The sequence below is a fragment of the Corylus avellana genome, chromosome ca5 (assembly GCF_901000735.1).
Source record: "Corylus avellana chromosome ca5, CavTom2PMs-1.0".
Classification (NCBI taxonomy): Eukaryota; Viridiplantae; Streptophyta; class Magnoliopsida; order Fagales; family Betulaceae; genus Corylus; species Corylus avellana.
The window spans coordinates 689,977-705,787 of record NC_081545.1 but is presented as its reverse complement, the minus strand read 5'-3'; the positions used below and the strand labels follow the sequence as shown (position 1 = coordinate 705,787).

General features: G+C 36.3%; 1 protein-coding gene and 1 pseudogene across 1 annotated transcript; both read right to left on the bottom strand.

Annotated features, from left to right (window-relative positions):
- Positions 1-301: 301 nt before the first annotated feature.
- On the bottom strand, positions 302-5,322 carry LOC132180601 (nudix hydrolase 2-like; annotated as a pseudogene).
- Positions 5,323-7,490: 2,168 nt separating this feature from the next.
- LOC132181174 (nudix hydrolase 2-like) lies at positions 7,491-12,929 on the bottom strand. Its single transcript, XM_059594268.1, has 9 exons — positions 12,776-12,929; positions 12,181-12,403; positions 9,966-10,031; positions 9,693-9,830; positions 8,870-8,947; positions 8,725-8,775; positions 8,590-8,624; positions 8,316-8,424; positions 7,491-7,838 (listed from the first exon to the last, which is right to left on the bottom strand). The coding sequence occupies exons 2-9, from the start codon at positions 12,373-12,375 to the stop codon at positions 7,632-7,634; spliced, it is 879 nt and encodes a 292-aa protein (XP_059450251.1). The 5' UTR covers positions 12,376-12,403; positions 12,776-12,929; the 3' UTR covers positions 7,491-7,631.
- Positions 12,930-15,811: the final 2,882 nt, after the last annotated feature.

Genomic DNA, 15,811 nt, shown 5'->3' with positions numbered 1-15,811 from the left:
TTAACAGACACCCATTGCATAACAAAATTATATGTTTTTTAGAATAGTCATTTCATATGGTAAAGAAATCTGGACGAAGTATAACATTCCATACAGTATGACCAACCCTTCAAGGGGTTCTATAATATACGGTCCCTAAGAGCACGCTAGCGCAAAAGCCGTTGCACTAACACGGATCTGTTTCCTTGCTTGAAGCAAAATAGACAAGATTATCTTTATTTTTTCGGAGTTATCCTGCCCTATAAGTCATAATTAACCACTTTTATTGACACTGCTTTTGAAAGTGTGATATGGTGTTACATCAGCCTTTATACTGCTGATGATCAGAAGTTAATAGGTGTATATCCGGATTGCTGCAATAAAGGCAGCTTGTTTTGCCAGAAGATGTAGCTGTAGATATTGGAGAAAAACCAGGATAGTTCTTGTCTGACTTTGCTAAGCATATCTTGGTATCATAATTGAATTGCATGTGTTCTCGGATAAATGGTTGGGCTGCATAGTCCTCAATTGGCATCCACTAGAGAATAGAAAAGAAAAAAAATGAACATAAGGAAACCTTGTTTCATATTTCAGTAATTTAGGACCCTACTTTCAATTACTTCAAATATAAGTGCAAGACACCTAACCACAATGCCTGGTTAAAAAGTCCCCAATTGGACTTATCAACTAGACCCTGACTCCAGCTTGTGATTGTTCCTTAAATTCATTTCTTTCATCAAATATGAACAGAAAACTGATTAATTTGGCTCATGGTGTTGCATCCATCTAGTATGATTTTGGAAGAGCTAATCCAAAGAGTAGCAGGAGCAACTAGGATTGACAAAAGCTTGATACATTTTATGCCTATTTCCACGTTGTGACTTGTCCAACATCATTTTGATTAACAGAACTAATGCAATTTTATACTCAAAACCTTAATCCAAGTTGATGCAAATTTACTGAAAGCAAAACAAGCATAATGTTATTGTTGAAAAACAAAGTACCTGGGCTGCTTCAATCTCCTGATCCTGTTTCTGGATGTCAAAGGAGCGTGGTTGCAACATGCAAACAAAGAACAAATCTGATTTGCTAAAGAATGACTTGTGGCTTTCCCTGTAATGAGGGCCAAAAATCAAAAAGGAGATTGAGGAGCATGCATATTATATTGAAAAGTATCAATCTAATAACACTAGCTTAGTGTAACAAGATGCTATAAATCCTCAGAATGCAACATTAGTAAAACTTGCTTTTACAAGGAAGATTTTCTGATGACTCATCTAAAACAATAATATCTGCAAATGCATGGTGAGAGGGATGATACTGAGAAAATTTCACACTTGAATGTTAAAACTTCCACGAATTCTGCATCAATCTGAAACAAAATATAAGGAATGGTCATAGGTATGCATTGGCATGTGTAAACCCACATGTATGTAAATGTCAGATTTCATTTGAGTCAACCAATTGCACAATTATGACTTACTCCTGTCTCTTCTTTCATGACTTCCCTAACTTCAGCTGTACATATATCCTCACCTTGTGGATGCAAAATTTCAATTCCAGGTGAAACACTTTGCTAAAATGTTCTGAAGAATTGGGTAAAGAACCGCACTCATAATGTACTCACTTCATTAACATCCCCAGTAGGGAACTTCCAGACACCTGTCCCTTTGAATCTGCCATCATTCTCCATAACTACAAGCACCTATCATACAATAACATCAATTTAAGTAGTCAGATATATCAAGCCATCACATTTCTGGTATTGAAGAAATTGAAATTTTCATGCCAAATACACTGGAGCAGGCTATTTTTTTACAAAAAAAAGTAAAAAAGAAAAAGAGAGAAGCTATATGATATACGAACAAAGCAATCTGTACTTCAGTACTTGAGACACAAATGAAAACTACCATTTGATCCATAGAGTGTACTTTTCTTTTTACAAATTGGTATTGTTTGGATGAGTATATTTAAAAATTATGAATTAGAGTATTATTGGGTAGTGACAACAATGATGATAACTGTGGGAAATACCTCTCTCTGACTGTTCAAGACAAAAGCACCAATACACACTCGATGTGAAGCATTTGCATGAAGAGTATCAGTAGTTTCAGGAATCCAATATACAAGCATTAAGTAATTTGGTTCAGCATGGTGATACCTAAATCCTTCCTGTAAAATTAGCACAACGAGATTACAAAGCAGGGTTCGGGGAAGATTATACACCAATTAAATCACTATTTATCCTAAAAGCTTAACATCGTTTCAGAGCAGGGGTCCCGAGTTCGAATTGTGTCTCTGTCAATTCACACCTTATTTCAATTAAATATTTCACGTATTGAACATCACTTATTAAAAAATAGAGCTTGAGCCCACATAGGAGATGGAGCGTTAAAGCATTGATTAAATGATTAAATTCATCTTTTCGTATAAGTTTAAGCTTTTGGAATAAATGATGATTTAATACATGGTTTCACATTGGAAGTAAGTTTTACTAAAGCTAACCCAGCATATGGTCTAAGTTGGAAATGTGTTTACCTTAACTGCAGCTTCAACAAGATTTACTTGTTCGATAGGCAATTTGATCCACACACCCCTCTTCCCCTGCAAATTATATTCCAAATTCATAACATATTAGGACTTATAGCATAAACTTCTACATTAAATCCATGTTTGGTATGTAGAAGAGTAACCTTGAATGGAATAATGACTATTTTCTATGAATTACAATTTTTTTGTTTGGTTGCTCCTCATTTCATAGCTAGTAATTCTAAATATTCATCTCCCATCACTCCCATATCATTAGGTTGATTTGGGAGTGCCTATAAATCCTTGATTTTTTTTTTTTCCTTTCTTAATAAAAGCTTATTCAATGGCTGATAGACACTGTCACACCAGTCCAATGGTATAGGAGTGAGAGATGAGATGAGTAGGTAGCATTACTCTTCCATAGAATTATTGTTCACAAGGAAATTACTATTTCCCTAAATACAAGGATAGTTATTCATAGTGGAATAGGCGTGTTGTTTTAAAACCCACATTATTTTATTTTATTTTCAAACCCAACTTAAAAGAAAAAAGAAAAGAAACAAAAGCCGAATGAATTCGGTTGGTGGGGTGGTTAGCCACCCATCATAGAACATTAGGGCGGTCACCCCCAAAGCCCCTCAAGGGTCGGTTTGAGGGTAGTGCAACCACCCTTGGTTCCCTTAGCCACCCTTTGATGCTCAATGGGGATGGCCACACCACCCCTGGTGTTATGGTATAGGTGGCCGACCACCCCCATCCATTTCGTTCAAGTTTTTTTTTGTTTTTTATTTTTATTTTTAAAGATTTGAAAGAAAAAAATGTGCGTTTTTTGAAAAAATAGTCTATTTCTTTGGGAATAGCCCAGTGTTAGGGGTAGTCAACCTAGCCACCCATAGAATTTTCATTTTTTTTTTTCTATTTATATAAATTTAGATATTTTAGAAATTTTGATTCAGTTCCAATTAAAATATATGTTCTCACCAAACAAAAGAATAGGAAATCGTACTATTCAAACCCCTTACATTCCCAATAATACTCATTTATATTCACAAATTAATGACCATTGAGTATACCAAACCTGCTTTACATGGATACTGAAAAAGTATGGTTGTACATACATATGTAATTATTGCCAATAACCACATCCGTATTATGCGATTACCACTTTTAAGTAATTGCATCTGCATCTGCATCATGGGATTACTAACCACTATTTACGCGCTTATTAACTACTATTTGCATATATGGGCATATTTTAGTCTTTTGGTTCTTTTTTGGGTCTACATTAGGGCATATTTTAAATGATTTTAAAAATATTTTTGAGCATGTTTTAAGTGTTTGGGCCTTGTTTTAGTGTTTTTTTTAAGCCCTAGTGTTTTTAAATGAAATCTATATCTTGATTCCACATTCCAATTTAAAAATAACAAAGAAAATACAAACACCCCATAATGAGTTCATCCAAAAATACAAACATACAAATTACGAAGGACAGTTGTGTATGAGGTCCGCATACCTAAAACCGTTATTCGTATCTGTATATGCAGTTAGTAATTTTTGCTATCCACATCCGCGTATAAAAATCTCGGATAATGGTTAATTGCGGTTGATAACCGCCCGTATATGCAGCCCTGTTAAAAAGAGCAAGACAAACTCATAAGATGAAAAGATAAATATAAAATATAGTACATGTTGCTTCCATTGTGATATTGAAGCTTTAAGCAAAGTAGCAAAGGCCTTGGAATCCATAGGATGATGCTCCATGTTTACACGAACTCCTCCGTACAAATCATCAACTGATCGGGCTTAGCAAGTCCACCTGTTGAACTCTCTCATTTTCCCCCATCACAGCCTTCCTTGCTGATATGGAACTTGTTGGAACTCACACAGCACAACGCCCAGTATATATATATATATATATATATCACCAAATCTTTAAGGCAAAGTATTGGCAACATCTACCCTTCAACGCAACAAAGTCAACAACCCAAATATATATTTGTTGACCTTGATCACCAGTAGGAGGATGAGGATGATATGATATACCAAAACTAGGGTGTGTTTGGTAAAGCTTTTGGAGGTGATTTTTTTTTTTTTTTTTTTTAATAGTAATAAAAGTGTTTGATGTGATATAAAGTACAAAACAGTTTTGAATTTTTTATTTGAAAAACTGAAAAGGTTTTGTTTTGCAGGAGAATTTTTTTTTTTTTTTAAATAATAATAAAAAGTTATTGATAGAATATAAAAAAGACAAAAAATAAATAAAATATTTTGAAATTCATTTTTTTAAGAAAAAATTGATGAAAAGAGATGGGGGAGAGAAAAAGGTTATCAAACAAACTCATGTTCTTTCACTCAATGTTTCAACTTTCCAATAAAAAAAGTGAAGCAAAGGAAGTTTTGAGAACTTGTGTTGACCATTTTGAAAAGTCAACAATCTAGGTTTCATAATAGATTTTATTTTATTTTTTATTTTATTTTTTTTTTAAACTTCTGCAGGGGCCACACCCCCTTCTGCCCTGTAAATAGCTCTACCACTATTTATAGGTGGCTAAGAATTGCGACATGTGTCTTGAATATGTTTTTAATGTGTTTGATAGACTAAACCAATTTTTCATTGTTCTGAGATTTTATTTCAAAAGATTTAGATTTCATAGTTATTAATGTGATAAACTAAACCGGTTTTTCATTACTCCAAGATTTAATTTCAAAAAATTTATTGAGGGTGTCACTTGTCTCGAATTATTGATGTGACATGCACCTTCCACTTGCTTCTTGTGCACACAGATCACAAGATGTAAGCCTTACTCTTGTCATATTCCTTGTTGTGATACTAAAATGTTTCTATAATCAAAACACTTTAGGACAAAGGGTAAATGATCCACTAATCGAAATGAAATTATCTATATGTATTAGTAGCAAAGAAAGAAAGCCATATTGTCTAATAAATAAAGTAGATGCATTTGATTCCTTGGCAATTCTATCCTAAAGTTTTTCCTTGTATTAACCACTCATTTCTCAATATTTGCCGGCTAATAAAAAATAGGACTTATGATCGGTTCTCTTGTCGTTGGACCTTACCTAACAGAGTAGTGATATTCTTCACACATATTTATCATTGCCTAACATGGCGTGCTTTAAGTGATTTTTCCACAATAACCAAACAAAATAAATATAAAGAAAGTCATTTAAAATATACCACATCATCAGGTGTGAAATGAGCATAAATGATAGCTTTACTCTCTACAATAACGCAAACATTTATCAGCATCTCAACGAGAGAAAATGACATATTTGGTCCTTGAACAACATTTATCAACAGTAATATTGACCTAAGATCCTAAAGTCGTGCCAAGTAGAGTTGTCTGTTAACTCTCTGTGTTGTATCTGAGACATGGACTCCAATTTAAGGTACAGAGTACTCCCTTTTAAACATTGCAAAATATGTGGAAAAAAAAGCATAGAATGAATCTTATCATACATCCATTGCATAACAAACATATATGCTTTTTGGAATAATCGTATGACCAACCCTTCAAGTGAGTTCTATAAAATACAATACTTAAGAGCACGCTAGTGCAAAAGCCATTGCACTAAGGTTATGTTTACTTCGACGTAAAATAGTTTCCGTTAGAAAATATTTTCAGGGAAGCCATTTTCCCTGAAAATATTTTGGTCGAAAACAGTTTACGGCGTTTACCATACACCCGGAATTTTTTTTTATATACTTTTTTCCAATAAGGTTCCCGTTGGGACCTACCCGGGACTTGTTCAGGACCTCGCCGGAACCTGCTCGAGATCCCACCGAGACTTGACTGGGACTTGTTCGGGACCTCACCGGGATTTGACCAGGACTTGCCCGGGACCCGCTCAGGACTTGACTGGGACCTAACTGGGACCCGCCCGGGACTTGCTCGGGACTCCGCCGGAACCTACCCGGGACTGGACCGGGACCCCACTGGGACTTGATCGGGACTCACTTGGGACTTGCCCAGGACCCTCCTAGGACCTGACCGAGACCCGCCCGGGACTTGACTGGGACCCGCCCAGGACTTGCGCGGGACCCCGCTGGGACTTGCCTAAGACTTGCTTGGGACCCCGACGGGACTTGGCTTGGACTTGCCCGAGACCCAACCGGGCAAGTCTCGAGTGGGTCCCAGGCAGGCCCAATCAAGTCCCGGGCGGGTCCCAGTCAAGTCTCAAGCAAGTCCCAAGCAAGTACCGGCGAGGTCCAGTGCAAGTACCGGGCGGGTCCTAGCGGGGTCCTTGGCACGTCCAGGGCGGGTCCCGGTCAAGTCCCGGGCAGGTCCTGATGGCGTCCCAGGCAAGTTTCGATTCTAAATGGGTCTCGGGCAAGTCCCGAGTGGGTTCTCGGCAGGTCCAATCAAGTCCCGGGCGGGTCCCGGGTAGGTCCCGACGGTGTCAAGGGCAAGTCTTGGGCGGGTCCTTGTCAAGTCCCGGTCAGGTCTTCGGGGCGTCCTCGGCAAGTCCTGGGCAAGTCTTAGGCAGGTCCCGGTCAGGTCCTAGGCGGGTCCCGGGCAAGTTCAAGGCAGGTCCGGTCAAGTCCTAGGCGGGTCCCGATCAAGTCCCGGGCGGGTCCCGAGCAAGTCCTGGGCGGGTCCCAATCAGGTCTCGGGCGGGTCTTGGGCAAGTTTGAGAGGGTCCCGTTTGGGCAAGTCACGTTCAAGTCCGGTCAGGTCCCGGGTAGATCATGGCGCGGTCTCGATCTAGTCTTGGGTGAGTCCTGGTCAAGTTCCAGCGAGGTTCTGGGTGGGTCTTGGTAAGGTCCATTGATTTAAGAATAAGATGCTCATAGTCGAAAAATGGTTTAGGGTTTACAAAACTGTAAATCATTTTCCATAAATGAAAGAAGAATTTTCAGTCAAAAGAAAAATATTTTCTGTTAACCATTATTTTACGTCGAAGTAAACACCGTAAAATGCGAAAATCATTTTTCTGGAAACCATTTTACGTCGAAGTAATCAGAGCCTCACACGCATTCGTTTTCTTGCTTGAATCAATATAGAAAAGTCATAATTGACTACATTTTTAATTTGAATTTCAATACAAAATATAGGGACAAATTGCATAGATCAAATCATTTGTTGACACTGCTATATTGAAAGCTACTGCTGATGCTCAGAAGTTAATAGGTGTATATCCGGATTGTTGCAGTAAAGGCAGCTTGTTTTGCCAGAAGATGTAGCTGCAGATACTGGAGAAAAACCAGCATAGCCCTTATCTGACTTTGCCAAGCATATCTTGGCAACATAATTGAATTGCTCATGTTCTCGGATAAAAGGTTGGGCTGCATATTCCTCAAATGGCATCCACTAGAGAATAGAGAAGAAGAAAAAAAATGTACATAAGGAAATCTTGTTTTATATTTAAGTAATTTAGGAGGCCCTACGTTTCAATTACTTCAAATATAAGTGCAAAACATCAAACCACAAGGCCTGGTTAAAAAGTGCCCAATTGGACTTATCAACTAGACCCTGACTCCAGCATGTGATTGTTCCTTAAATTCATTTCTTTCATCAAAAATGAATAGCAAACTGATCAATTTGGCTCATGGTCTTGCATCCATCTAGTATGATTTTGGAAGAGTTAATCCAAAGAATAGCAGCAGCTAGTAGGATTGACAAAAGTTTGATACATTATATGCCTATTTCCACAGTGTGACTTGCCCAAAATCATTTTGATTAACAAAACTAATGCAATTTTGTACTCAAAACCCAAATCCAAGTTGATGCAAATTTACTGAAAGCAAAACGAGCATAGTGTGATTGTTGAAAAAAAAAAAAAGGTACCTGGGCTGCTTCAACCTCCTGATCCTGTTTCTGGATGTCAAAGGAGCGTGGTTGCAACATGCAAACAAAGAACAAATCTGATTTGCTAAAGAATTCTTTGTGGCATTCCCTGTAATAAGGGCCAAAAATCAAAAAGGAGATTGAACAGCATGCAAATTATATTGAAATTTATCAATCTAATAACACTAGCTTAGTAAAACTTACTTTTATAGGGAAGATTTTCTGTAGACCCATCTAAAACAACAATATGTGTAATACTGAGAAAGATTCACACCTGAATGCTAAAACCTCCACAAATTCTGCATCAATCTGAAACAAAATATAAGGAATGGTATTAGATTTGCATTGGCATGTGTAAACCCACATGTATATTTCATTTGAGTCAACCAATTGCACAATTATGACTTACTCCTGTCTCTTCTTTGACTTCCCTAACTGCAGCTGTACCTATATCCTCACCCTGTGGATGCAAAATTTCAATTCAAGGTGAAACACTTTTCTAAAGTGTTCGTTCTAAAGAATTAGATAAAGAACCGCACTCATAATGTACTTACTTCATTAACAACCCCAGTAGGGAACTTCCACACGCCTGTTCCTTTGAATCTGCCACCATTCTCCATAACCACAAGCACCTATCATACAATAACAAAAATTTCAGTAGTCAGATATATTAAGCCATCACATTTCTGGGAAATTTAAATTTTCAAGCCAAATACACTGGAGCAGGTGATTTTTTCGACAAAAAGGAAAAAAGAAACAGAGAGAAGCTATATGATATATGAACAAAGCAATCTGTACTTGAGAAACAAATGAAAACTACCATTTGATCCATAGAGTGTACCTTTTTTTTTTCACAATACTTAACAATACTGCTTTCAACTTTTCAAACTAGAAGACCATGACAGAGCTAGAAATTTATCTTTGGGGGCCAAACTAAACTTCTGATCATCAAAATTTGAAGTTCCCTCTTTTGTGTTTTTGTCTTTGAGATAATCTTATGGTGTCCATTTGGTTATAGTCATATGAATGACCAATCAATCTAAGTAATTTGCATATATATGTAATCCATGATCAAGTTGTAACTTTATTTAATAAACCATGAATTATTTTACATTTTCTTGTAAAAATTATTTAATTTGGAGGCCACAAGCCTAGCCACTTTAAAACTCCCTCACACGCAAGCATATATATACATATAGATTATGATTGGATGGAAATTTAGGAACTATCAGAATTTTCAAAACAAAAAGAATTTAAATTGATAGCATTAAGATAATCTAGAATTTAAATTGGTATTGTTTGGATGAGCATATTTAAAAATTAAGAATTAGAGTATTATTGGGTAGTGACAACAATGATGATAACTGTGGGAAATACCTCTCTCTGACTGTTCATGACAAAAGCACCAATACCCACTCGATGTGAAGCATTTGCAGGAAGAGTATTAGTAGTTTCAGGAATCCAATATACAAGCATTAAGTAATCTGGTTCAGCATGGTGATACCTAAATCCTTCCTGTAAAATTAGGAGAACAAGATTATGAAGCAGGATTTGGAAAGACTGTTCACCAATAACTACACAGTGTTACATCCAAAGTATGTTTTTTCTGAAGCCAACCCAGCATATAGTCTAAGTTGGAAATGTCTTTACCTTAACTGCAACTTCAACAAGATTTACTTGTTCGATAGGCAATTTGATCCACACACCCCTCTTCCCCTGCAAATTATATTCCAAATTCATAACATATTAAGGCATATAACAACTACTTCCACATTAAATCCACATTAGGTATGCAGAAGATCGAGTAATCTCAAATGAAATGGATATTCCTATAGAATAAGTACTGTTATATTATTTAGTTGTGCATTATTCCATAAAATAGATATTTACATGATAACGAGGAATATCCCCGAGGGTTATTCATTGAGGAATAAACTATATATATATATATATAAAAGACCCACATTAATTTTTTGTTCTTTTTCAAACCTGAATTCAAAGAAAACTAAAAACAAAACAAAAGCTGAATGAATTCAATTGGTGGGATGGTTGGCCACCCATCGCAAAACACCAGGAGTGGTTGCACCACTTCTAGAATCTCTTGTGGTGGACCCAAAGAAGTTTCAAGGGTAGTTGCATCACTCCCCGGCTAGTACCTTTGGCCACCCTCTTATGCTCATTGGGAGTGATCACACCACCCCTCGTGTTTTGGTATAAGACAATGGCCGACCACCCTCATTTCATTTATTTATTTATTTTTTTTTAAAAAAAACAATTGGATTTGAACAGAAGGATAATAAGGTTTTAGTTTTTTGAAAAACACTGTTTATTCCAATGGAAATAGCCTCCTTGTTTTGTTAAGGTGAGGTAGTCGGCCACCGATAGAGCTTTCATACTTCTTTTTTTCTTTATAATTTTGATTTCAAGTGAAAACAAACGTCTTCTCACCAAACAAAAAGAATATATCAAAACGTGCTCTACGTGGATAGTGGAAAGAGCAAGATGAATTGATCAATATATACATACATGAGTCCTGCTATAATTTTGGCAGACGAACGTCGGACATATATTAAAAAAAATAATAAAAAAAATTTTGTTATTTTTTTTTAGTTAAATTTTTATGGGTTAATATTTAATTTTTAATGCCTCAAAATTTGTTTTTGGATTCAAAACTAAAATTTAGGGGTAGAAGGTTAACCCTTTAGGGATTGTATCACCCAAAAGGGATTCGATCATCCTAAATTTGGTGCTAATACCTCAAATTTGAATTTCCCTTTAGTATCTCTCTTTTTCAATTTTTTTAAAAAAATCAAAAAATCAAAATATCTGACGTTATTTAAAAAAAAAACTTGGCCACGTCAGACTTTGGCAGACGCTGGGATGACCCCATGCTGCCGAAAATTTCTACTATATATATATATATATGGATCCCAAAGGTTTTCCCCGAATATTGGTTACCAACAGACGTGGCTGCAGTTTACTAAACTACAGTTAAGTTTTTTTTAATAAAAATAAACCCACTCACCCACCCACCCATGCATGACCTATCCTATCCCCTTCGCCCTCTTCTCTCTCTCCTACAATACACTTCTGTCTCTTCCCCACACCCCAACCTCAGCTTTCCGAATATTTCTTCACATTTTTGCACCATAAATTGATGTAAAAGCAACAAAATAACACAAAAAAAGAATTGGACAAATCTGAGAATACAAAAAAAGAATTGGGCAAATCTGAGACTACAAATCAATCCACTGCAACTATATAAATTTCATCACAAATTTGCACCACAAACTGATGTAAAAACAAAAAAATAAATAACTAAATAACAAACAAAAGTGGGCTAGGCAACTGGCTGGACGGGGGGATCGGCCTGGGAGTGAGTGGCGGCCTGTTCTAGCCGGCTAGGCGGGGGTGGTGGGTGCGGCCGACTCCAGCCATGCGGTGGGCTAGGTGGTGTTGGATTTAAGAAGACGGTTGGGAGGAGGATCGGGCTGGGCGTGGGTGGCAGGTTGCGCTGGTGGGTGGGCGTTGCCGCAGTCGCAGATCTATCGCCGGTGGCTGTGTCTTTCAGTGGGTTTCGTCCTAGGGTGGGCGCGTCTCCATTCGGGTGCATTGGGTGGTCATGGCTTCACCGGAAGCTGAGATTGGGGTGTGAGGGAGAGAGAGAAGTGTGATGTGGGAGAGAGAAGAAGGTCATGAAGGGGACAGGATAGGGCATGCATGCGTGGGTAGGTGAGTCGGTTTATTTTTATTAAAAAAAAAAAACTTAACTGCAATCACGTCAGTCTGGAACCAATATTTAAGAAAACCTTCAGATCTCTAGCATTTCTATATATATATATATATATATATATATATATAATACCTGTTGCTTCCATTGCGATATTGAAGCTTTGAGCGAAGTAGCAAAGTCCTTGGAATCCATGGGATGATGTTCCATGTTTACACGAACTCCTCCATACAAATCATTAATTGAGCTTAACAACTCCACCTGTTGAACTCTCTCATTCTCCCCCATCACAGCCCTCCTTGCTGACATGGTACTTGTTGGAGCCGACATGTTTCTTATCAAGAAAGGGATCTTCCACCTATACGATTAATAATAAAAAAAAAGCAATCATGCACTAAAAAATTCACACACCACAGCAGTATATATCTTGAAAACACAAATATTGGCAGGCAGCATCTGCCATCTGGCTACCAGTCAACGCCAAAAAAAAAAAAAAAAAACAAAAATTCAACAACCTAAACATGCAATCGCCTAAACACATATTTGAGAAGCTGCATGACGATGAGGATGAGGATGATATACCAAAAGTAGGCCTCTTATGAACGGCTGCCAAATGATGAAGATGATGCCAGATTAAGGGTGTTGTTAACCTCTGCATAATATATATATATATATAAAGAATTGCAAAAAAACATGCGGATTTGTATAGCTTCGGAGCCATTTAAATTACCTTGTTTTTCCGTCGGAACACAGAATCCAGAAGACAACTTCCGTGCAGTCCTTGTCTCTAGAGACTTTGAATGAGTCCTCTTCAGTTCAAGGGAAGATACGGGATATGTGAATATATATACAACAAGGGTTTTCCTATGTCTAACGCATACGCAGTGCGGCTCAATGGCTAGGCCATAGTCGCCTAGGGCCCCAGTTATGAAGGCTCAAAAATATTTTTAAAAAGGCCCAAAAAAATTTTTAATAAGGCTTAAAAAATTTTTTAATTTTATTTTAACATAAGGCATATTTTTTTTTTTTTTTTTTTTTTTAAAATAAGGCCCAAAATTTTTTCCCATAAAAAGTTTAGGTCTCTAAAATAAGGCCTCATATAATAAGCCAATTGTAAAATAAAACCAATTAATTTAAAAAAACAAATATGCCACATGAATTTTTTTGGGCAACTAGTTAAAAGTTAAACTTAAAAGTCATGAAACAACAATAAGAATGAAAATAATAATAATATTATAAGAACATAATAATATTATTAAAATAAATATTATTTAATTAATATTTAAATATTTTTTTTCTTTAAAAAAAAAAAGGCCCAGCTTCAAAATTTCGCCTAAAGCCCCAAATACATTGAGCCAGCCCTGCGCATACGTTGCTGCTTTTCCTGACTCGTAGATTTCCTGGTTAATTTGCTTCTTCCCAACCGTTAACTAATTTTCATTTTCTGAAAATTATTTAAATACAAGCCCTTTTTTGAACTACTCCAAAGCCAGCTCCATAGATAATCCCATCATAAAGATTAATGTGAATTCGAAATAATTCCTTTTACAAATGAGGTTTTATTGTTCAATTTTTAAAATTTATTTTTATTCTAGTATGTATATTATAAACCGTGCTTCTTTAATTTTTAAATATTTTTAATTATAGATGTCTACTAGAAATTGATATGAGTAACTTCAAAAAAAAAAAAAAGAGAAAAACTAAAAAATTAATTGAATCTCAAATTAAAGGAGCTCTAAATATATAATTCATTATAAAATTTAATTTAATTTAATTGGAGAGATAAAAGATTATAATAAATTCATCCAATTATTTGAGTCTTGAAGCGTACGTGGGAATAAGACTAAAGAAATTGTCATTTGAGACTTGGTCGTCGGTCGTCGCCGGCCGTAGGGGACGCGCGCAAAGACTTCAGAAATGGAATGCGCCCCCTGTCCTGTCCAATTGTCTTTGTCTTTGTCCTAGAAAGAAAGTTAATGATTCTTTCATGTTAATATCAAGGAAAATGATAGAATATTCATGGAGAGGGTCTGGTCGTTTGTTAAACAATTTTGTCGTGAATATTTTGTTTGAGTAGTAATAAAAAAAAAAATATTGACGTGATATAAAGTAAAATAAATTTTAAATTTTTTATGAAAAAAATTGTTTAGTAATAGTTTTAAAAGGAAGTTAACTTTTTCTTCTTCTTCTTCTTTTTTTTTTTTTTTTTTTTCAGAGAAATGAAAATATTAAGAAGTTGTTTGCCTTACATCACTTTCAATTCATAATAAAGGGTGTCAACTTGATAATGCAGATATACATGTCGTTTGCTATGCATTGCGTGGTTGCTCAAAAGTGATCGAATCAATGAAAACAAAAAACAAAAAAGAAAAGACAAAAAGAGGAGACTTTTTAGGGGTCTCCTTTTCTATGAAGAGATTTGAAAGAACATGAATTTTTTTATAACTTAGTTGGTAGGAAATTTTTTACAGGTGAAAATTATTAGGGGAAACTTCAGAAGATTCCCTAAACTTCAAGCTGATTTGAAAAATTTTCTCTGAATTACCAAAACTCTCACTTAGGTCCCCTGAACTTCCGTTTTCTCTCACTTTGGGCCATTTTAATGGTAAAGTCAAACAATTTGACTTTTTATACCCATTTTACCATCTCCAAGCCCAAAACGACGTCGTTTTAAGCATTAATTTTTTTTTCTAAAAAAAATTAAAAAAAAAAATATCACTTGGCCAAAATGGGTACTGTCCAATCATTTTGGCCGCCCACCCCTACGATTCAGTGGTCAAACCACCCCATAATAGGTCCCGCCAATCTCGGCTGCCAAAAAAAAAAAGGCAAGGGGACTCCAGTCTTTGGGGTGGGGGCTGGACGCCTCGGCCACCCCCAAATGCACCGGACCCCTCCCCGCCCCTCGCTTTTTTTTTTTTTTTTGGCCTTTTGAGGTGGTTTCCGGAGCCACCCTATGGCCATGGGTGGTCCCGGGCCACTCCTCAGAGGCTGGCAAGGGTGGCTCTCACCACCCCTTGGCTGCAAAATGGTGGTCCCGGGCCACCCCATTTTGGCCAGCAAGTGGCTTCCAAATTTCGTTTTTTTTTTTTTAATTTTAATTTTATTTTAATATTATGCTTAAAACGACATCATTTAGGGTTGGGTGATGATGTAGTTTTGAAGCTCAAAACGGTGTAGTTTTAGAGTCCAAAACGACGTAATTTTGGTTAAGGGTAAAACGGCGTAGTTTTGGTTGAGGGTAAAATGAGTATAAAACGTTAAAAGGGTCCCAAAGTGAGAGAAAACGGAAGTTCCGGGAGCCTAAGTGAGAGTTTCGAAAATTCATGAAGGTTTTTTTAAATCGGCTTGAAGTTCATGGGAGTTTTCTGAAGTTTTCCTAAATTATTATTATTATTATTATTTTAATAATATATACTTTTTACGTGTTTTTTAAATAGCTTAAATTATACATGTCGATACACATGACCAATGAGCACGCTAGCGCAAAAGTCGTTGTACTGACGCACATGCACTTTTTCTTGAATCAATATTGACAAAATTGTCTTCTTTTTTCTTTTCAGAGTTAGCCCATGCTGCAAGTCATAATTGACTACATTTTTTTTTATTGGAATTTCAATATGAATTTTCTACAGTCTAGCTTGTAGAAAATTTATGCCCAATTTTGAAGTGCCTCTAAATTTTAAAAAGTAATGCAAGGTTTTAATTTATTAGTCCCTTTCGGTCATTCCCATCCATTTGGATTTTCTTTATTAAATCCTCAAGA

Excerpts from the sequence above, each read along its gene's own strand:
- LOC132181174 (XM_059594268.1), bottom strand. The coding sequence starts at position 12,375 with ATGTCGGCTCCAACAAGTACCATGTCAGCAAGGAGGGCTGTGATGGGG. Across the intron at positions 9,831-9,965 it reads TTGTTGAAGTTGCAGTTAAG|GAAGGATTTAGGTATCACCA; the intron begins GTAAAGACATTT and ends CTAATTTTACAG. Across the intron at positions 8,625-8,724 it reads AAGTCAAAGAAGAGACAGGA|ATTGATGCAGAATTTGTGGA; the intron begins GTAAGTCATAAT and ends ATTTTGTTTCAG.